At 36.2% G+C, this 22,783-nt stretch overlaps 2 protein-coding genes across 2 annotated transcripts in view; one reads left to right on the top strand and one right to left on the bottom strand.

The window, feature by feature from the left end:
* The window catches only part of anxa5a (annexin A5a), a 1,189,405-nt gene that overhangs the window by 1,084,013 nt on the left and 82,609 nt on the right, over positions 1-22,783 (top strand). The window lies entirely within an intron of this gene.
* The window catches only part of rxfp1 (relaxin family peptide receptor 1), a 70,638-nt gene that overhangs the window by 22,791 nt on the left and 25,064 nt on the right, over positions 1-22,783 (bottom strand). The window contains exon 3 of the mRNA XM_028459140.1: positions 7,137-7,220. Within this exon, the coding sequence (XP_028314941.1) occupies positions 7,137-7,220 (84 nt within the window). The remainder of the gene's footprint in view (positions 1-7,136; positions 7,221-22,783) is intronic.

The following is a 22,783-nucleotide window of genomic DNA, read 5'->3' as shown; positions in this document are numbered from 1 at the left end:
CGTAGCAACAGAGACGCTACAAACACTGCACGGAGGACAGCGCTGCTGCGGGTGAAGGAGGTGGATTCTCTGCAGTGGACAGCAAACAACTATATGGTGGAAGGAGCTTCACTTGGTGCTAGCATAAACACAATATACAGGACCTGGAGGAGTTTATAGTTACGCATTTGCAACGTAAGAGGAACCAATAAGTGGAACTGAAATACAAGCAAACAAACGATTTCAAGGAAATGGATTACTGGGAACCGGTTCTCAGAAGGAACCGGTTTTGATTCCCATCCCTACCCGCCCTATTTACAGTAAATGAGGGTTTTGCTCGTTCAATGTGGAGAGGTGAGTGCACAGAAGCACACGATGACATTTGATGAAGTTAAATTGGAGGCAGATGGACTTCTCTGTCTGCTGCACAAACATTTAATAATGTAGAAAAATAGATAAACAAAAAAAAATGTTTTTTTTATTGGCAGATTTGGACAGAAATCATCCTAATGATCTGTTGATGCCATTGATCTGAGTTAATACAGCAACACAGTCTGTTAATCAGTTTGTACCATTTGAAGAAAATCTACTGACCACCATGCAGCAGGTCTGATCTCCTGAGTAGCGCTGCGTCACCACTCTCTCATATGTGAACATTGCGCCCTCACTGTAAATTATCAGCTGATTCTGGCCTGACATCAACGTGACAGAGAGAAAGACACAGAAGCTCACTGGAGCTGTGCGTCCAAAGCGACATCCATGGAGGTCCACGCACAGCGACCCCCTGTCTCTGCACCACAGTGGACACACACGTACCGGACTCCACACGGGCTTTAGGCCTCCAGCTGTTCTGTCCCTCACACACACTTTATTTTCTCATTCAGTGGATGTTAATATTATTAACATATTTAAATTTTGTTACATTAGAAAGGTTAACTGGAGCCTTTTTTCCATATCCACTGTGTTTTGTGTAAACATTTACTGCAGCGGATCTCTGCGTGTGTGTTTGCACCTACTTGTCTATTTTTCTGTGCTAAAATAATCACCGCAAACAGTTCCAGATTTGATGAATTGCATTTTGCCCACCGTATTAATTTATTTACATGTCCTGCTCCCATTTTTTTGCTCTCCTTGTGAGCTCCGCCGACTATACATATTCACTAGAGGGAAACGCCCTAAATGGATTGAGGGCGCATTGCGACCTTCAGCTACCGCACACTCCTGATTCCCTGGGGTTTGTACAGTTTATTAGCGCGAGTAACGTTTTCACACATTTTAATTCCCCTAAACCTTTAGTGAATCCACCCCTGAGCTGCTTCAATACACAATTCAGATGGTCATCTTTTCATTGTATCAGCTGGGTTTGAACTACTGGTTGATTTCAAGTCTTAAAAACCTCAGAATTATCAGCATGAGTTTGTTTGTTTTGCACTTAGAGATAATAGTTTTCAATCGGGGCTTTAAATTTCATGTTAGAAGGGTTCATATGCCAGGATTAAGTCCTGTTAATAGTCTTTGAGGAATATGAATGTTGTTGTGCTTCAATAGTTATGGAAACACATATAAATACATTCTTAGACCTGCCCATCAGAGAGCACAAACCTCCACCAAGCACCAAATATCCTCTTTGTCAGGTATTGGCAGTTACCTGGATCAGCGATCCTGATTATAATACCATGATCATTCACACTTTAAAGGTTTGAAATGAATTTAAATCCACATTAATAACAATGCAGTAGGTCACAATGTATAAACATGTTACATTTTTTTCTTGAAAAATTGGGATGAGATGCGCAATCTGGATCTGATCCAAATGAAACTCAATGGTCATTAAAATTGGTCATTACGAACCAAGTAATGAACTTCTGATGAGAGATACGGATTTTTTGATTTCTGAAATTGATCCAGAATCAGTATAATGACCCAGATTCCCTCCTAAATTCCATGGCGTAAGGTTTATCTTTGGTTAAAATCCTAATCTTATAATACAAAATAGCTTTTGCATTATAGAGGCTAAATATTACTGTTATGTATTTATTTTAGTTTTGTCACTTTCTGTTTTGGTGTCCTCTTTTTCATTAAAAAAAAAAAAAAAAAATCTGTTTGAGAATTCTAAAAATAATTATCTAAACAAAGAAAAAGGCATGCCAGGATGATAAGCCTCTTAAGAAGCCGAATCATTGTGAGAAACAGTTGGAGAGCCCATAAAATCCTTGCAGAAGGATTGGTTCCTGTGCAATATGTGCATGTGGCTCATCTTGTGTACACTAGGATGTAATCTTAGCAGTCCTTTATTCTACTGTCACGTCAAGCTGTTCCCTTAACACCTTTTCCCTTCTTCAACTAAAAATACACTAAAGCCCAGGCAAGAAAGCCATCTTTTTTAAACTGATTGTGGAAATAAGTGAGTACAAAATACTACAGGGTTCTGGGACATGCATTATCTACCTCTGTTGATGCCATTTACAGCTTCTTCAATCAGACTGAGCTGTAGCATTTGAAATTACCATAATTTGATGCAAAATGCTTTATTTGGAAATAATGGGTAAGAAGTGTTGCCATGTGAACCAATCCTATTATAATATTTACTCAATTGGCAATAACTTTCTGCGTGATACAACTGAATTCAGGGGGTTTTCATCCCACTGGTGTTGACACCACCTTTCTTGCTTATTTTGTTTGTAAAATGGTCAGTAAATGTCATATGAGGAAGTGCTTTTACCATTTTTTCCTTAACGCTTTAAACTTCAATCTTATTTTTTTTTACAATTTATTACATTTTCTACTAAGGTAATATCAGTTTAAAATGAAGAAAACACAAAAACAAAATAGATTTGAGATTTAGAAGAATGAAAAAAATGAAAGTGCACATGAATAACAGGTTTTTTAATATATATATATATATATATATATATATATATATATAAAATATATAAGATTTAGAATGTATAAAACCATTTTCAACAAAAAAAAAAAAAAACCGAAGCGATTTCTAAGCGTGCCTTGTATGAAGGAGGGAATGTGATTACCGTAATGTTTGTAGGTTGTCAGTAAAGCCCAAAATCTTTCTGAAACAGTTGAAATGTTTCCAATAAAGCGAGTTTTAACAGAGTTACGGTAATTTCATTTGGGCAGACCAGGATGTGTCACCAGCAACACAGTAGGTGTTAAAGGGTTAAGAAAATTTAAATATGAGGCATTAGAAAACTCAGGTCAAAGACTCAAGGCTACCAAATCTATGCTAGTCTGAATCGAAAACAAATTGTTTATCACCATTGGCCTCCATCACACGCCAGATCAAGCTTGTCTCCTCTCTCACCACGGATGTGTGCAGATTGACGCTCCGTCCCCCTCCTGCCCCCATGCCACCTGGTGCTTTTGTCTTCTTGGATTATTTTGTCTATGCCACCACCAGCAATCCACCCGTCCCCCCTCCCTTCCGAGTGTTTCTGAACAGTATTGTTGACTATACCTTTAACATCCAGGGGCCATGTGATGCGCCCTTTTCCAATCGTTTGGCAACTAACAAACATAATTCTACAATCTCTTATGACAATCTACAGCACTCATAGCTAGAAAATATGCTGGCATTTTACAAAAGAACAACTTCAATTTATAGCAAAAAACTCCTTCAGTTTAGCTCTGAATCTATTGGCTTTTAGAACATCAGAATTGCTTCTACATTATACCAGTTTCCTCTTTTATTCACTCTTACCTGTAAATAGACTGGTCGCTTGCCAACATGGCCAGCTCAAATGTTAAAGTCCTTTCTGGCCAAAGGCTGTAAGAATGAGATAAGCTTCTTGTTTGAAGTTTATGAAATGAAATTTACTCGCCCGATGGGTGCCAGTTGGCCTTGGGGACTCCTGCAATGAGTCTGGATTGCTGACTTTACCTTAGCGGGTGACCGTAGCTCAGGTGGTAGAGGTCATCTTCTGGGGGTTCAATCCCAGTCTATGTGTCAAAGTGACCTTGGGCACCTTGCATGGCAGCTCTGTCCCATTGGTGTGTGAATGTGAGTTTGTTTCAAAAATCCTGCTTTAACCCTGCTTACCCGGCCTAACCCTACGAGATCCCTCCACTTAACTCAACAAAATGCCAACATAACTCCAACGATGTCATAATTTAGCAGATAACACTTAATGACAGCCGTCATGCCTTTTTTTCATGCTAATGACAGTTGTCATGTCATGATAATGACAATGTAATGTCAGCCTTATGTATAAACAGAGCATTTTGATAAAATTTTCAAGTATTATATTTGGACAGCTGTGTCTTTTATTGAGTTGAAATCATTGGACATTTCATTGTAAACACAAAACTGAATGTAGACAGCGCAAGTTAGGAAGAGAGGGGAAAGTCAAGCCACGCCCCACGCTACGTCTAAAGGGTGATTTTGTGCAAAACTTGTTTCTTTGTGTCAGCTTGGAAGACGATAGAAAATATGGATTTAAAGAGCTTTTTTAAGTCAATAAGTGAAGCTAAGCCTGAGGTTTAAAAGTGCAGCAGCAGCAGCAGCAGTTAGCATAGCTAGTAGCAGCACCTGTAGCGATGATGCTAATGCAGGAGAACCTGCCATCAACAGACAGGACACGGGATGAGAACTATCCAAGGGACACAAGGAGAACTCAGGGTGGACTCAAGATGATCTGCTACTCTTGGCTTATGAAATATGTTAAAAAGTTGCAAGGCTACAAAGTTTTTTTTTTTTTGGCTGTTTTGACAAATAAATTGTATGCTCTGCTGCTAATTCATTAGAGGAGTTATGGCCTTATGATATGGGTGTAAAAGTTTGTAAGTATTTTGTATTTGTGGGTTTTTGTGTTCTGAATGTTTAGTGACCTTTGTGGCTAAACTAGCGGTGGTTTTTCGCTGTCCTTGGTGCTGAAACATTGGCAGATTTTGACAGCTGTCACTCAGATTGATAGAGGGATGTGCCCCGTTGGGACGATTGTCCGTGCTTCTCTAACGCTGATTCATCATTATTTTATCAAACATTTAGGTTAATTGGTTGTTTGAGTTTACGTGAAAATATTGGCCAATTTACGGTAGTTAGCAAAAAGAATGTATTCTGTGTCATTTTTGTATCTCTTACTGCCGGAACAACACCCGGCGTTTGTTTCGGGACCTGATGATTTACAAATGAAGCACTGTGTGTAAGTGTTGCCAAATAGTCCAATGTATTCCAATATTATCACTTTTAAAAATCTTCTTAAAACGCACTTGTTCACTTTGGCAGCACTTGTTTTTGTTTTTGCCGGTTATGGTTTCATCCATTGCTGCTTTTTGTGTGTTGTGTACATATTTTCTACTGTTTTTACCACGTATCTGTTTTATTGTTTTGCCTATTTTATTTTATTGTAAAGCACTTTGGTAAGCCTTGGCTGTTTAAACGTGCTATTGAAACACAGCTGACACTGACATGTAATTTATAATGACATTTTTAGCCCTGAATAAAGTTTGCCACAAAAAGTAAAATAAAATTTTTACTGAAATAATCTCTGCCTTGTATACTTTCTCATGCTTTAAATTAGACAATCATGCATTCAATCTGCAAGCGGCATGCTGGAGAAGCATTAGAAGTCACTCTAATGATCCACACTATCTCAATTCACTGACTCTCCTATTGAATTCATTATGCTCACATGGTAAAATATGGACTTACCAAGCTTAGTATTGCAGGACATTGATGCCTCAGTTTTTACATATAGAATAAATTGATTCGGTGCAACATGTGCATGTGCAATTCAACAATTAGGTCATTGCTTTTTCCATTAGTCTTTTTCTCTCACAGGGCCATGGTAATGTAACCACTTTACATTAAGAAAAGGCTCCAGGTGCAGAATAATATCACATATATGTTGTTTTTATATGCATGGAAAGCTGTATCTAAAAATATTTCCAAACTCCATGAGTTTGTTCATTTTCATACACTGTCTTCATTAGTGAGGATGCAGAAGCTGCCTCACTATTGTAATTAATAATGTTTTCACTCATCATCATTATCGCTCACAACAGTACTACGTTTTTATGTTTCATATGTTCCAGGTGCCATAGTGGGGGACAGTCGCTCCGGTGGTATCTGCCATTGTGTCCTTGGGCAAGACCCTTCATACACATTGCCTAGTTTGAATTTCAATATTTTTAGACTGGATTTTATTTAAACTAGATTTATATTTGAAAAAATGAAAGTTTAGAATATTTTTAGTTTGATATTGTGGGTTGTAAAGAACAATCAAATAACAATAATAATTAACAATAATAATAATAAAAAAAAACAATTATAATCAGTATTTAATTATTTTTAACCAATTACTAAACATTTCATGCAACCCCATTTTAATTCCTGGTGACCCCAAGGTTTAAAAACACTGTGCTGAAGTCTGTTACAGGTTAAGAATTTGTCTTTTGTGTTTATTTATTGTCTTTGTCCTATTGATGTAATAGAAACCAAAATAGCAGAGCACATATGTCTTTTTGGGGGTTTTTGAAGTAATTTTGATTATTTCAATTGTGTTTGGATTTTTTTTTTGTTCGAATTACCTTTGCCAAAGCAATATTTTCTCTGGCATTTATTTGTTTGTTTGTTTGTCTGTTAGCAGGAATATGTTAAAAATATACACCTAGGTGGAGGGCCGCATTTGGCCCCCAAGCCGGCAGTTGCCTATGCCTAAGCATTCAATTTGGCCTGCAGGTGAATGTAAAAATGGCATTGAAAACATGAATCTCCATGTAAATTATTGATATCTGTCACTTATTCATGGTAACTGCCTTTACATATTAGTTATATGTGGAAGTGCAAACTAGGGCACATTAACGTTGAAACTGTTCGTCCAAAAATCTACGGCCCACGTCAGATCAAACTGGTCCGCATTTGGCCCATGAACTAAAATCAGTCTGACACCCCTGGTCTAGAGAAACTGGAAAATGTTTTTGAAATATTTGCATTGGAATGTAATTATTTAAAAAGTGTCAATCAATTATATGTGTTGATTTCTTTTCCTTACATTAATATGATTATTCTAGGTAATAATAATAAATTAGATAGTGTAAATTGTAATCAGGCAAATATAAACAGGATGAAATATTTCAGCAACAATCATCAAATGAGAATAAAAGACAATCAAATAAGTGATTTCTTTTTAAAAAGCACTCACAGCACACATTGGACTTGGTCCCCACATTTGAACTTGGCATCCCAAAGAACTTGTCAAAAAGATGAGGCCATCCATTGTTATCTCCTGGGGGGAGAAAAAGCAAAGAATGAGACAAGAAATGTTTCTGAAAAGACAATTGTCCATTCTGATGTCAAATGAACGTTCATTCCCACACAACAGAATAGAGCCTTTACAGGTTTTTAATGAGTATGGTAAAAACCTCAACTCAGAAGTGAAAGTAATGGATTACAAGTCCTCACGATACTGTAATTGAGTAACTTTCATGGGTACTTGTACATTTTTGAGTACATGTACCATTACTGAGTTAATTTTTGTTTTTGTTTTAAAATGATTAACGGACATTATGAAGCTACAAAAAAGGACATGACCAGACAACAATCAAATTCATTACATCATAGCTGACCAATCAGATTAAATGTAACGCATCGCAACCAAAACAGAATGGAATATTGGTTATTTTTTCATAAATGTAGCTATACGCATTTTTTTTTTACTTTCAATTACATTCATTGGTGTTATTAAATTAAAAAAAAAAAAATGTACATTTTGACAAACTTTTTATTTTATACAGATGTCTTTGTGGAAAATAAATTAAGTTCCAACTGTGCAAGATTTGGTCTCTTCTTTTTTAAAGTTTATACATGAGATGTTTACTGTATGCAAGGGAATCGTGACATGATTTATTCCCTAAAATAAATGTGGGGGGTGTACGTAACTAGTTAATTTTACTTTGAGTAGTATTTAATTGAGCTATTTTTATGTGCACTTGAGTATTTTACATATGACTTACTTGTACTTGTACTTGAGGACAATTTCAATCAAGTTCAGTACTTCTACTTGAGTAGGATTAATTCAAAATACTTTAGAATTAATATATCAGAACTCTTTATACCTTTGCCTGGACTTGATCCCACTGTAATGATGCAATGCCATCATTCGGACATATTTTTAAATATTAAAAAAAAAAAAGACAAACAACAAATCCAAGTGGATTATTTTCATGCAAAAAATAACAAATGCATAATTTATTTGGAGACAAAAGGCAGTTCAATTTGAATACATTGTGCATTGCACTTAAACGTTTGCAGAGAAAAATAAATTGCTCTAACATTGGCTAAAACTATGCATCATGCTCATTTTTCCACCTCCCTCCTCCTCCTACTGGAGCAGAGAATCATTTCACTGCAATAAAACATGAATTTATTTTACATTTCAACGCTTCCTCATAAATACATCAACTCCAATATTGTAACCGTGGTCCACAGAGCAGCCAAAATTATTTTTATGGCCATAAATGATCAACCTCAGCAGTGTCAATTTAACCCCTCCTGGATATACTAAAAAATGACTGACCAAGTTTAAATGTCAACATGCTGATTTAATGAAAGTTGACAGCATTTTCCACATCTGACATGACATTTAGCCATGGATAGGTCACATAATATCAGAGCTTTGTGCTTTTGGATCAGTTTCTGTTGGGGGTAACATTTGACGTTTACTCAGGAGTTTATCCTTTGCATTTATTACATGGATACAACAACAACAACAACAACAATTTTGATCAAGAGTGATTGTGACAAAAAAACGGGAGTGATTTAAATCTTTATTTTGAATAATAAATACCTTTAAAAATATTACAATTAACAAAATATATTCAAACTGGAAACGCACTAACAAATAACATGTTCAATAGTAATAATCAATATTGGTTGAAAAAGAAGGACATTGGAAGGGAATTCTAACCAAAAATCAGAAAAGGTTGCACAAAGTTATTCGTGCCACGGAATCAATCTTTGTAAAAAGGGTTAGTGTGAAGACCTGATGAACCCAAACTCTCCTATCCTAAACATTCGTCTCGCTTCATTTCAGTTTAAAGAACCATCCAATCCAATCACAAGGAGGTGGTAGTGAACATCAAACCGGAGGGCAGACGGGATATGAATAATTTAACCTGAGAGAGGGTGAGACCTCCCCATGTGCTCTCTGCACCAGCTTCACATGATGTTCTTGTTCCTGAATGTTACGCAATGATTTAAAGCCGTCTTTTGCTAAAGTTTAAAGTCAAACCCAGTTCTACGCTCCTTCTATTCGACTCAACGCTGACTGGCGATGCCGTTTCACCGAGACAGCTTAACTTACTTGAGTAGTTCTCAAATTGTGGGTCGCACCTTTTTCATTGCTGTTTTAAAGTATTGCACATCTTATGTTTTTCATCAGTTCTGAAGAAGAACAATCACAGTTTTTCCTGTTTTTTAATAAAGGTTGTAGACATTTTTTACCCATTTTGTACTGCTGGGGGGAACCAGATCATTTTTCACTCATCAAAGAAACAATGACTCAGCAGGTTACAGTCAGGGGGGGCAGCAACTTTTCTTGTTCAGTAAAGCTCACAATACATTTAGTGACAGATGGGTCATAAGATTTCAAACATCTCATCACATACATGTAATGTGGTTATTTTTATGCAACTCTAAAATGTCAACATGTGTAATAAAATCACGACAATAAAATGTGGAAAGCTTCTTTTTATATACAGATGTTAGCATGTTGGTGATAACTCTAGTAACTTCTGTCGATGCAGAGGGCTACACATACTTACGCCGTAGACGCAGAGGGCTACGCGTACTCACGCCGTTGACGCAGAGGGCTAAGTGTATTTACGCCGTTGACAAAGAGGGATACGCCTATTTATGCCGTTGACGCAGAGGGATACGCGTAGTTACGTAGCTGACGCAGAGGGCGATGCATAGCCATGCCATTAATCCAGAGGGATACCTGTAGCTAAGCCGTTAACGCAGAGGGCTACACATAGTTACCGTGTCGACACAGAGGGTGTATTTATGCCTTTGACGCAGAGGGCTACGCGTATTTATGCCGTTGACGCAGAGGACTATGCGTACTTACGCCGCTGACGTAGAAGGCTATGCGTACTTACGACGTTGACGTAGAGGGCTACGCGTGGCTAAGCCATCAACGTAGAGAGCTACGCATAGTTACCGTGTCGACGCAGAGGACTAAGTGTATTCATGCCGTTGACGCAGAGGGCTACACGTAGTTACGCCGTCGACGCAGACAGCTACGCACAGTTTTTTTTTGGTAATGGCAAAATGCCAAACATTAAATTGTTTGTATATATTGCCTCAAAAACATTGACTGTGCTTTTACAGTAACACAAGTAGATTTTTATTTCAAGTCATTGATGTCACCGGAGAACAAATAAGAAGAAAGAGGGGAATGTTCAAGAGTAAACTTGTGAACTGAATTTACTAATTAGCCTGACTTCATTTACATGTCGTAGTTTAACATTGACTCTCACTTTTTCCTCATTCAACCAATAGACCCTATGTTATGACTACTGAATGAATCTCATTCACTATATAAAAATATACCCTTTTATTTTCCAGGGAGGTTTACGTGACGAGCATTTGAAACATTCATTAGGGATTATGTTCAAATAGGATGCATTACTCTGTTGTCAGCTTTTAGTCTTACTGGGATTAAACTCACATTAAAATTTACAAATAAGGGGCTGTTCAAAATGCTTGATTAACTGCTGGTAAATACCTAATAATGTTTGAGCTCACTGGGTACTTTAACAAGTAAACAAGGGAAGATGCAACACATTTTGGATTTTGATCTCATTTGCAAACAACTCAGTTCATTTATTATGCATTTTTAACAAATTATGAATTTAAATAAGTTCTTGTTCTTACAAGCTTCCTCTTGCTCAACACATGTTGGTCAGATGAGTAATAAAGAGAAACTCGACTATTCATCCATCCGTACACACAAACCATGGCTCATGGGAACATTTTAATTAAGCCTGTGTGTTTGTTTCATGTTTTACTTGGGTAGAAAAACACAGTTTTTCAGTTGAGAGGGATTTTCATTTATGACTCATTCCAACAGCCATCCAGGAAACAAAAAAGCATGAACTGTTTATTATGATTTCATTAGAAATAGATTTTATTTGATTTTTAAAAACCCTTTCTAATATGTTTTCTTTCTTAAAACTAAAACAAAAGATAGATAGATAGAAATGATATACTGTATGTATATATTCAATATATATTCTATTTACGATACCATTACATAAATCCTATTTAATGCAATAATTTCATAAATGAGCATGTGTGTGTGTGTGCTTTACTGGCAACACAATCATTCTGATTAGATTAGATTAGGGAAAAAAAAATCTTTCAGCTCAGCAACTTCTACAACATCAAATGCAGCACATATTCTATGTAAATACTGCAACTTCGAATGAAGCATCTCTATGTCCTGCAACTATAGGCGTGGCATACGATGATTGTGAACATTAACTTCTCATTGAAAGCTGCTTTGAAATGGCTCAGATCGCTATACAGTGTGCTGTGCTATGTCTATTAAAAATATGCATGTATTTCATAATAATAATGATAATATTATACGGGGTAATTGAGAGTACGTTTCTCCTCTCCATCAGTGACAGCTTTCTGATATTCAGAATTTACATTCATCCTTGTAAAGAGAACTACGATTGTAAATCTATGACGTGAGAGAACAGATTTACAACTGAAATACATTAAACACCTATTGTCATTCAAACTGTAACCAAAGGACTGCTGCATTATAGACTAGTCCTTTATAATTTCCAATGCATCTACTGTACTTTTCTATTCAGCGGAGCAACAAGGTGAACAGTTCAATCCCATATGCCTGGTCCCAGATGACAACGCCTGATGCACCAGAAGAGGAAAACAATCACTGCACATTTCACCAGTACGGTATGATGTCTGCCTCCATGCAGCCATCTATGCTGGTCTGCTGTCAGTCTCAAGCCCTTATGTCTCTATATAAGATTGCTTTTTTTTTTTTTTTTTTACCAGGATGAGACGAAGATGAATTGGACACAAAGACTATTATGATTCATTACTGGCAAGATGGAGACTTCAAATGCGACAGCCGGATGTACAGACATATTGCAGACTAATACGTAGGTGGGCAACACAGCTCAGATAATTAGATTTGAGGTTTTACAACAATATAAGGGGTGAGGAAACACACAAGTGGTTTGTATTACTCAGGCTGACTGAAAGGGTAAGGAGGATTAAGAAACATGAAAGAAAATAGAACAAAAAAGGGATTAAATCTACTGAGCCAAATTGTAAATTTCTGTATTTACAACAGCGCAGTGACATTAAGAAGTCGGAATAGAGAAGCTAAGCTTTTAGGATAACTCTGAACAGTAAAAAATCCATCTATTTTCTGATGCAATTTTGAGTGGAAATTAAATTGTGATCTTTGATATTGTAATTCAAAGTGCTCTGAAACGACACGCAATCTCTGCGTCTTCTCTTTGCTCTGTATTTGAGCTTTAGAAATCAAGGAGCGGGATGCTCTTTTCCATGCAAATCAGAGATCTTTTTACAAATCAAGTGCTCCAAGAGCAGTTTTTGGGGGCGTTACTATTGGGCTGGTCAACAAAAGTCTTTGCACGTTCACGTCCTAATCTGTAGTAAAATTGCAATGGCACACGCTCTGTGTACTTTGATTGCAGCGTGCATCATTTTTCTTCTGTGCTCTGGTTTAGTCCCATCCAAGCAATGATTTTTATAACCCAAACTTGTTTCGGTCTGCTTTTTGGTGACAAGTGTTTTGGCCGAATACCAAAAATGAAACTTTTGTTTCCATTTTCCATTCCAGTGTCATGTTTCTACATACTGCAGCTTTAATTAACCAAAAGAAACGGAAAACATCGAACAGAAAAATATCAAAATGTGAGTGATGCTGTAGTAAACAGGATGTATATACCAGTGAAAACTCTGAGTCTGTTTCTCATTAGAGCTGTGAATAACTTTCCTTTAATGTTCAATTCAATTCAACTTTATTTGTATAGAGCAATTTACAACAAAGTCATCTCAATGCGCTTATCAAAAAATAAAATTCATAATAAGAAAGAGAAAACCCAACAAGATCCACATGAACAAGCATTTAGCGACAGTGGGAAGAAACAACTCCCTTTTAACAGGAAGAAATCTCCAGCAGAACCAGGTTCAGAGGTGGCAGCCATCTGCGTCGACTGGTTGGGGTTAGTGGACAGAAGGACCAACAGAACAGGATAGAGAGACAGAACATCAGAGTGAACCACAGATCAGGACCTGCCATCATCAGCTTCACGACACCTGAAATAGAGCAGAGAGAGAAGGACGAGGAGAAGGCACTGACTGCAGAAAAACATGATACAGTATTAAGTCAGCCTGGCTTGGCCTTGGGCCTCGCTCCCAGTGGCTTAGTCAATACTTATTATAAAAGTGACAAATCTCTTTGTTTGTAAATGCGACCGTTCACAGACGAGCCCATGTCCGCTCTAGCGGTGAGGTTATGTTATGATTCAGTTCTGTTCATGTGGACTCTAAATCATAACCAGCTACATCAGAATTTAAATCTATTCCCGTTTATATGAAATCTAACAAGGACTCTCAAATGCAACCGTTTACGAACGAGCCCATGTCCGCTCTGGCCGTTAATGCTATCATACGATATACGCTTCAGCATAAAAGTAAGTGTTGAGTTTAGCCTTAAAGGTGGAGAGAGTAGCAGCCTCCTGTAATGAGACTGGAAGCTGGTTCCAAAGGTGAATGTTATGAGAGCCACTTTCTATGAGTACATTAGCGTGACATTAATATAATGTGGCAGAGATGCTTCTGAGTATATCAGGGCATACTTGACGCACAGGCATCCTCACAATGTCCAGCTTTAATATAAAGTTATTGTAATAAAACCTCTAATGGCATTGGGGACTTCTAAGAGACGTTTTTTTTAATATTTCCAGTGAGTTTAGTAAGAAGGCTGTGAAGTTTGAAATCCAGTCAGTCAGTGGGGTTGGTATATTAGTTCCCGTTTCCTGCTATGACTTAGCAAATGACTATAGCATTAATGGTAGAAAATTCCCTCACTACTACCAATGTTATTCAAAGGAAGTGTTGCTCCTAACATACAGTAGAGCCGTTGGGATTAGAGAAAATGTACTGAAAACGCATCCCCTGACATGAAGAGAAATTCATTAAAAAGAGAGAAAGAGAGTGAAGGATTTACAGCATAACGTTGGAGTACTCTTACAGTATTTTTCATTTATGAAGAAGTATCTCCTCTCAGGCTATGATTTCCTCTAAAAACAAAAAAAAAAAAAAAAAACATCACTTGGCTTGAACATAAAATAACCAACTAGTTTTCTAAGAGAGCACACTTCATGCAAATAAAAACTACACCAAACAATTAACCGAGTACCATATTGAAGCCTTATTGTGCAACCTGCTGTCATCTTCTTAAACTGAGGAGTATTCCTTCGCTCTCCCCCTTACGGAAAACGCACTTCACCCAAAACACCAGGTGAGAGAATATTTAGCTTTACATAAACAATCATCAAGAAATGTATGAGTAATTTACCACCAACGGTCCATGAAATTGATAGTTCTACACATTAGAAATGTCAAAATAATTCCTAAATTTCCAGATGTCACGGTAAAAAAAATTCAATTATTTTGTGATATTTAAGTAAATAGATGTGTACCCCCGCCCAGTGCCCACTGAGAGCCGGAGATTTGCACCGGCAGACCCCAGTGACCCTGAATAAGAAAAAACAGGAACGAGTGGGTCTGAAAATGGATGGATGGATGTGTATCATCTAAATAAATGATGGAATGAGTTTCAATACTTTGAATATAAATGCCATTTTCACTTAATAATTTCCAGAAGATTAAAGCTACATAATTTAGCTCATACAAATAAAGAGCTTTCCCCCGCATGCGACCCACAGGTGCTGCCTCCCCCATCTTATAATTGTAAGAATAATTGCTCAGAATGTAACAAAATTTCGCAATATAAAAAAAATGGCAATATAAAATCTAATAAAAACGGTTCAAGAACGCAAAGAGGCATCTTGGAAACAAATGAATATTTTCCTTACATTCGTTTCCAATTTTCATACTTTTCCAGGCCTTGACATTTATACAATCTAATTCCATTTTTACACAGGGACCCTGAACAAAGACTTTCTAATTCCCATTCTATTCTTCCTCATTAACAATTCAATTCCCCATAATGAGCTTAGATGTTGAAGTGATGATGACAGGTTGTGTTGATGCGGTTTACTTCATCAAAACGAAAGAGAAGAAAAAATGTATCGGGACGTTCGGCCAAGCTGTCCACCCAAGCTGTCCACCCACATGATGACGTGCTTAACATCAATAAGAAGCTATATCTAATGTAGTGAGGCCACATCACCATCATAGGCCTTTCAAAATAAATAAATACAAGCTAAACTTCAGCGACAAAAACAAAAAAAAACCTCACTGACAAACTGCTCTCGCCAACTATGACAGTGATATATTTCAGTTAATAATTTCTGCATTGATGTTTCTTTGTTGTCCGATTATGATAAAAACAAGAAGAAGACAGGAGTTGGATTTTCTCACCATACTGTGCTTGTCAATTGCAGCAGGAATTCACACAGCTGTGAGTGGGTGAGAATTTAATGACCAGAAAAAGGTGATGTCTCAGAGGACCGAGGAGAGCAGAGAAAGTGGAGTACGGTGTTTTTGGCTCATTAAAAAATGTGGCATGTCATCATTATTACATTTAAGCAAAACTTTATTTTTGTACCACCAATTTTGTACCATGATGAACTTTTAAAAGTACACAGACCTCTGGCATATGCTTAGGGTTTGTATTCAATGTTGACATTTGGAACTTTTTCAAACGTCCCCTGCTTTGTTATAGTATTTATTAAAAACTGACATAATCATAGTTAAAGGGATAAAATATAGTCTTTGAGCAAAAATGCAGTGTCGTAAACCAAAAAAAGCTCCTGCTTTGATGTCATCAAATTAAAAGATTACGATTTTTATCCCCCCCCCCCCCCCCCCCCGAGTTGACCGTTTAATAGAAGGTAGAAACCACTTTGTCAAACTCATTTTAGTTTAGGGGCCAAATACGGAGTAGTTTATCTTAAGTGGGCTGCAGATTTTTTGGGAGAAATTAGTAATTTAATCATTTATATTCTCCAGTTTGCACTTCCACGTATGATAAATACAAAATATGTACCGCACTGATAACATCAAAGCAATAAGTGACAGATATAAGTCCAATTACTTTCGCTTTCAATGTATTTAATTTTATGACCCATATTTACGTAATTTGGGGACATTTTGTGGAATGATTTGAAGAAATTTGAAGGATTTGGGGAAAATTCAGAATCATTTTTTTATTTTTTTATTTAACCTTTATTTAACCAGGAAAAAAAAATTCCCGTTGAGATTAAAAACCTCTTTTTCAAGGGAGTCCTGGCCAAGAGGCAGCAAAGTTACAACACTGAACAGAAATACATTTACATTACATTAAAATGACAGGATAACATAAGAATCAAATAAAACAATTACAGACAACTGAGGGCAGGTCTCAAATTCTCTCAGTTTCATTTTAAAAGCATTCAAGGATAACAATTCAGTCAACTTCCAGTCTCTTTGCAGTGTGTTCCAAGCACAAGGAGCTGCATGTACAAAGGCTTTTTTCCCCAGCTCTGTGCGGGCAAAAGGAACTGTGAGCAACAGCTGATCATTGGATCTCAGTGCATAAGTGTTCATGCTTCTCTTTGTAAGTAATGTACAGATGTAAGAGGGCAGTAATCCAAGAAGAGCCTTATAAATAAAAGTAAACCAATGACACCAATCAGAATCAACTTTATTGGTCATGTAATGTATGTTATACACACGAGGAATTTTACTTGGTGAACTGTGCTCTCTCTAATAATGTAAATATTAAATAATAACAATCAACTAGAAAAAAATGCAAACATAAATATAAACAGTAGTTAGACTAATATGTGCAAAACTAAATAAAATAATATAACAAGATAATAATAATAATAATAATAATAATAATAATAATAATAATAATAATAATAGTGCAGTGATGGATAGTGCAGGTGAACATTTAAATTAAATAGTATGTACATGAACATTCTCAGTGACAGATTGATCCAGGATTTGGGGAAAATTCAGAGTTCTTTTAGCAATTTAAGATTAAAAATGACTGCCAGTGTGGGGAAAATGTGAGACCTACAAATTTTGTGGCGTTTCATTGAAAATGTGTATTCATTTGGAGATATCTACAACTGAACTAGTTGGTAACTTACACAAGGATTCATGGTTTCTCTGAATTTTTTTGCTTTCTGCTGCAGGCCAAAGTGGATGCTCTAAAGGGCAGAATTCATCCCTCGCCCCTCAGGCCTTGAGTTTGACACGTGTGACTTATGAGATTTAATGGTTGGTTTAATAGTTTTTGACTACTTTTAAATACTAATTAAAATTGCAAATCAATTTAGAGATCTCTATGGTATTTTGATGATAAACTCAAGGTGAATGGCGTGAACGTGTAGATCAGTCGAATAAATGATTGGAAAATTGAGAGCAGCGAGCTTCACAGATCCCTTCATGGCTTTTCCTGATGTAAAGAAAGACAGAGCAAAGAAACGTAATCCATGTAAACACCTAGTGATGTGGTGAAGATGCTATTTGAAGATAGACTTTAAAGGATATTCATAAGAGATGAGAAGGTTCACCTTCAGGGACGAGAATAGCCCAACTTTCAAATATGCACATGGTCGCATTCAATGTGAAATGAGATTACAAGCTCATTCCTCTGTGCTTAGCCAATGTAAATATGAATACATTCATTTCTATCTACATGTTGGACATATATCTCGATGAAATATTTAACATGGGTTGCCATAGGCCTGACTTTGATTATAGTGGCCAGAATTATTGAAGTCCAAGGTGCAGAGTCACTCTTTTTTAAATAAGCATCACTTTCTTGCAGTGTTGATTTTGACAGCAATTTTTTATTCAATGTGAAATAAATGATTAAGAGTTTATAACCTGTTACAGATATGGTCGACTAAAATACATGCATTTTTTTTTTAAGGTTCAATTAGCATTGTATCAACCTGATACTGGATGCTATTAATGTTTGTAAATATACACAGACATATTTGATGTGATCATTGCATGAGACCACATGATTACATGAGTTCTGATTGGATTTCGTCTCATGTGATGAAATTATTTTGTTTTAATAAGTCGAAAAAAACAATATAAATATACGTATATAGTTTTGTCAACATGAATTTTTTCTAATTAGTCATAGTTTAAATATTGTCACTCAAAAAATTTAGTAGTCGAAAACTATGACGGAAACTTTTAGTTTAGAAAATGAACACTGCTTTCCTGACAACAAACCCCATTGCACAGACTGATACACAACTTTTCATCATGTAGAAATGCATTATGCTATTTTTGAGCGATAAGACTCCTGTTTACACTCAGGTGTATGACAAGCCCTTTTAACATTTAAGTTAACATTTAATTAAGTCTGGCGGACATGTAGCAATTTAGTTTTCACTAGTGGAAATTACATTTGAACATGTTCAAATGTAATTTTGACATGTTGAAATGTTAATTCAAGATATCTGTAAAGCCATTTTCACACGTAACAAATATATTTCAACATGTCAAAATGTCATTTCGACATGTAGAAACTGAATTGCAGATATCTGCAATTACATTTTTACATGTAAAAATGTGCCATTGACTTCCATTCAAATTGAATTGCAGATATCTGCAATTCAATTGTTACATGTAAAAATGTAATTGCAGATATCAAGAATTCAATTTCGACATGTTTTAATTCAATTGCAGATATCTGTAATACAATTGTTACATGTAACAATACATAATACAATATACAATATACAATATACAATATTAAACAATAAATAATCAGAAACTATTTAAATGCTGAGACTTATAACTTACGAGACTATATTTACTTTCGGTCACTGCACGCACGGACAAAAAAATATATATATATTTTTGTGTGTCAGTAAGCAGTACCAGGTTGTAGAACAGTTTGTGTGTGGAAATAAAAAAAAAGTCTGAATTTGAAGCAATTTAACCATAAATACATACAATGTATCTTCTCAAATCATAAACGTTAAAGGGAAAAAATATATAAATAGGTGTGTATTGCCTGGCATCTGGCGATACGATTCGTATCCCGATACATAGGTCACGATACGATACGATATATTCCGATATTAAAGTATAGGGCAACTCTGGTGTTTGTTCTTAGTTTTGTATTAGTACATCACTGTGTGCATTTTTGTTTTGTCGTTGGACTCGTTATTTGGTTTACAATGAGACCTGGGAAATATTTCACAAAAACTTGCCGATGCTTTTCTTTTTTTTTTTCTCCATGTTCAGGATATAACTGGTACAGCCATTCCACGAAAGAGAAAACATTTAAGTTGCCATGGAGAGTCTGTGTGGCAGTGCAAGTATTGATCAATAATTTCATCAATGATTAATGTTGAGTTTCAAGAAACTATTAAAAAACACTCACAGGTCTAATAAACGTTTTCTTGTTTCATTGTAACTTAAACCGAATGCATCAAACTTTATCTTTGAACACACTTAAAAACACAACACAGTAACTACTCAAAGGGATCAGTGTCTGATCATAAATACTGTTTGCTATTAAATATACATTTCTATATTATACGGGTCTATTCTCGCTACGCACTTCTCTCCTACGCGTATTCTCCGATCCAGAGCCAAAAAGCGAATATGTGTGAATAAAGGCGGGCTGAAGGAAAGGAGGAGGTGATGTCATTTTTTTTTGGGCTGTCTATAAATCACCAAACCTGGAGTTTTCCCAACCCTTCTAAATGTCAGTGAAATCCGTGAAAATGATAAAGTTCACTTTTAATTTGAAACTCCTTATTTGATAAACAATATAACAGGTTGATTTGATCAGATTATAGATCAGATTATTGCATTATTGTGACTGAGTCACAGTTAAAATCTCTCTCCTTGATCAGCGCTTCATCAGCATTATTGTCTTCATAATCATCATCATCATCATCATCATCATCATCGCTGTAAAGCGTGACAGAGTTACATGAGATGAGGAAATAACACGGCCGCAGAGCGTTCTGCTTTAATACAGATGAGCTGAGCTTCATTCAAATAAGTGTGGGAACAGTTTCTGGTCATTCACATAGAACAGCTTGTTTCACTCTGTAGTGGATCAAACTGTGACTTTATGTTGGACATAGTATGAAAATAGTTGAATCACTGTGACCAACGTGGACAGAAGTCTGCGTTTGTCAAAGTTTTAATTAATCGCACGAGTTCGTGTGGCTTCAAATGTAGTCCATATTTCTAGTGCAATATAATGTTTCACCTTATCGGGGCACTGCACTTATTCCAGGGTTAGAAGCACGTAAGAGGAAAAGGACTTAGGACTTAGGCGACTGACTTAAGTACAGGGGGAGAATAGCGCGCAGCCAAAAACACGGGAGAATAAACCCCTTACTGAATAACACCATCTTTAATCTTCTATCACTTTTAAAATGTTTAAATCTTGAGATAATTCTTTATTCTGTCTGTCTTTTATATAGATTAGTCCTGCCTGCTAGTACTATGAGGTCACATCCTTTTTGTTTCAGCATTTATTTGTATTGACTGTTCTAAGTGACTCACATGCCTATTTAACATGCTGCACACTGCGTACCTGACACACCTCAATAAAGATGTCACTGACATTACTGCCTAGTAATAATGAAAGCTTTTCCTGTCATGGGAATATGTACAGCTCTAATGCTTCAAAACACTGCTTTTCTATTTAATATATTAAATGGTGTACAGGATATATACATACTTATCAGAACCTTTGTTGGAGTGACATTAATTGTGCGACTGGGTTGTAATGCTGTCAATGTTGAGCACACAAGGAGGAAAGTAATTACGTTGCTTCTTAGGAAGTTCACTGCTTCAAGTATTAAAGTTAAATTTGGTCCATTTTGTCCTCTCTCTGCTCCTTTTTTCCCTTCTCCTTCACAGCATGACAGGTGATTTGACTACGTGTTCACCTGCGCACAATCACCACTGACGTCTAAAGTCTGTGTCATCATGTCTTTCTCCTCATCTCGAGCTCTGACGAACCAGTCCCTATTTACCGGTAATTTTTCTTTTTTTAACCCTCCAATTATCCTTAAATATTACACATTGTGTTTTTGGAGTCACTCTGACCCCAGGGATATTTTCCTCCAGAAAATGAATGTCAGAAATTTGTTGACCAAACTTTTATTGAATACATAAATAACCCCTTGATATTGAAACCCTGACCTGTCTCATATTTTCTCCTCTTAGTCACTTTCACTGTGAAAGAGCTGTTCAAAAACCTCATTGATAGTAAACTTTTTCCAAGAGCAGTGGTTCTCAACTTTTTTAGCCCAGAGACCTCCAAAATAAAGGTTCCAGAGACCCGGGACCCCCACTGTACCTGAAGATGGTTGAACACAGACATGAACATTGAAGAACAGTCATGTGGAGACAGGGCCATCTATAAGGGGGAATAAAGGGGAGAGATTTTTGGGGTCCATCCATAAAGTCAGCATAATGATGGTCCATTGTTCTATTATTAATTGGACTATAGTATATATCTTAAAGATGTAAATCCTTGTTTTAATCAGAAACAAAATGGGTTAAAAGTGACGAAATATGGTGGAAAAGTTGGTGAAATGTTATTGTAAAAAACACAGAAATAGGTTAAAAGTTGCAAATTAGAGTGGCCAAAAACAGACAGAAAAGTGGTAAAAAAGGGTTTAAAGTATTTTTCTGTGTAAATAGTATTTACACAAAAGGATGGAACAATTTTTTTAAACTGGCAAATAATGTGCATGCCAAATCGTAAATGTGGTTAAACTGGCAAAAATAAGCATGAAATATGGTGAAAAGAGGTTATAAGTGACAAAATTGGGTCAACATATAGGAGATAAGCTGGGAAAAGTGGTGAAAAGGGTGTATAAGTGCCAAAAAAAACTTTTTTAAAGTGGAAACAATGTGCAGAAAATGTATTGATATATGATGGAGAAGTAATGTAGCAAAATTGCATTAAAAGGAGCAAAAATATGGCAAGAAAAGTGATAAAATAGCTTAAAATAAGCAAAGTTTGGTTGGTAGTTTGTTGTTTTGTATTGTTTTATTGTTTGTTTTTTGTTGTTGTTTGAGTTGAGTTGCAAAAAAAGGGTAAAAGTAAGCAAAAATGGGCTCAAATTGTTCAAAAAATATTCTTATCAATTAAGTTAATTAATTGTACCCATAAAATTGGGAAAAGTTAGGAAATATGAAAGCAAAAAAAGTTAATTATTATTTTTTGAATGATCCACATTGAATGGAGTCAAATTACCCCAAGGATAATAAAGGATTAACTGATAGTTTTGTAACCCAAGCTCACTTTTTTATGCCGCATGTTGGTTACATCTTTCTTTACCCTCTGCTGACAGACCCTGTAAACACGCACTCGTCATTTGGCGGTTATGTATCGTCTGAATAAATGATTTCTCAACAGGTGACAAATTGAACCCTGATCGCGTACTGGCCATATATAATCTGTGTGACTGGAGAGTGACTCCCCATAACAAGCAGTGCTTAGCAGAGACCAAAACATATGCAGAAGGTAATTCTTCCAGCATGAGCCAGAAAATCATATTTTCGTAATTTCGGTAATCCTATTTTGTAATATTG

Source organism: Gouania willdenowi, chromosome 10 (genome assembly GCF_900634775.1).
Source record: "Gouania willdenowi chromosome 10, fGouWil2.1, whole genome shotgun sequence".
Lineage (NCBI taxonomy): Eukaryota > Metazoa > Chordata > Actinopteri > Blenniiformes > Gobiesocidae > Gouania > Gouania willdenowi.
The sequence above is the reverse complement of the archived record's forward strand: the minus strand, read 5'-3'. Positions and strand labels throughout refer to the sequence as shown.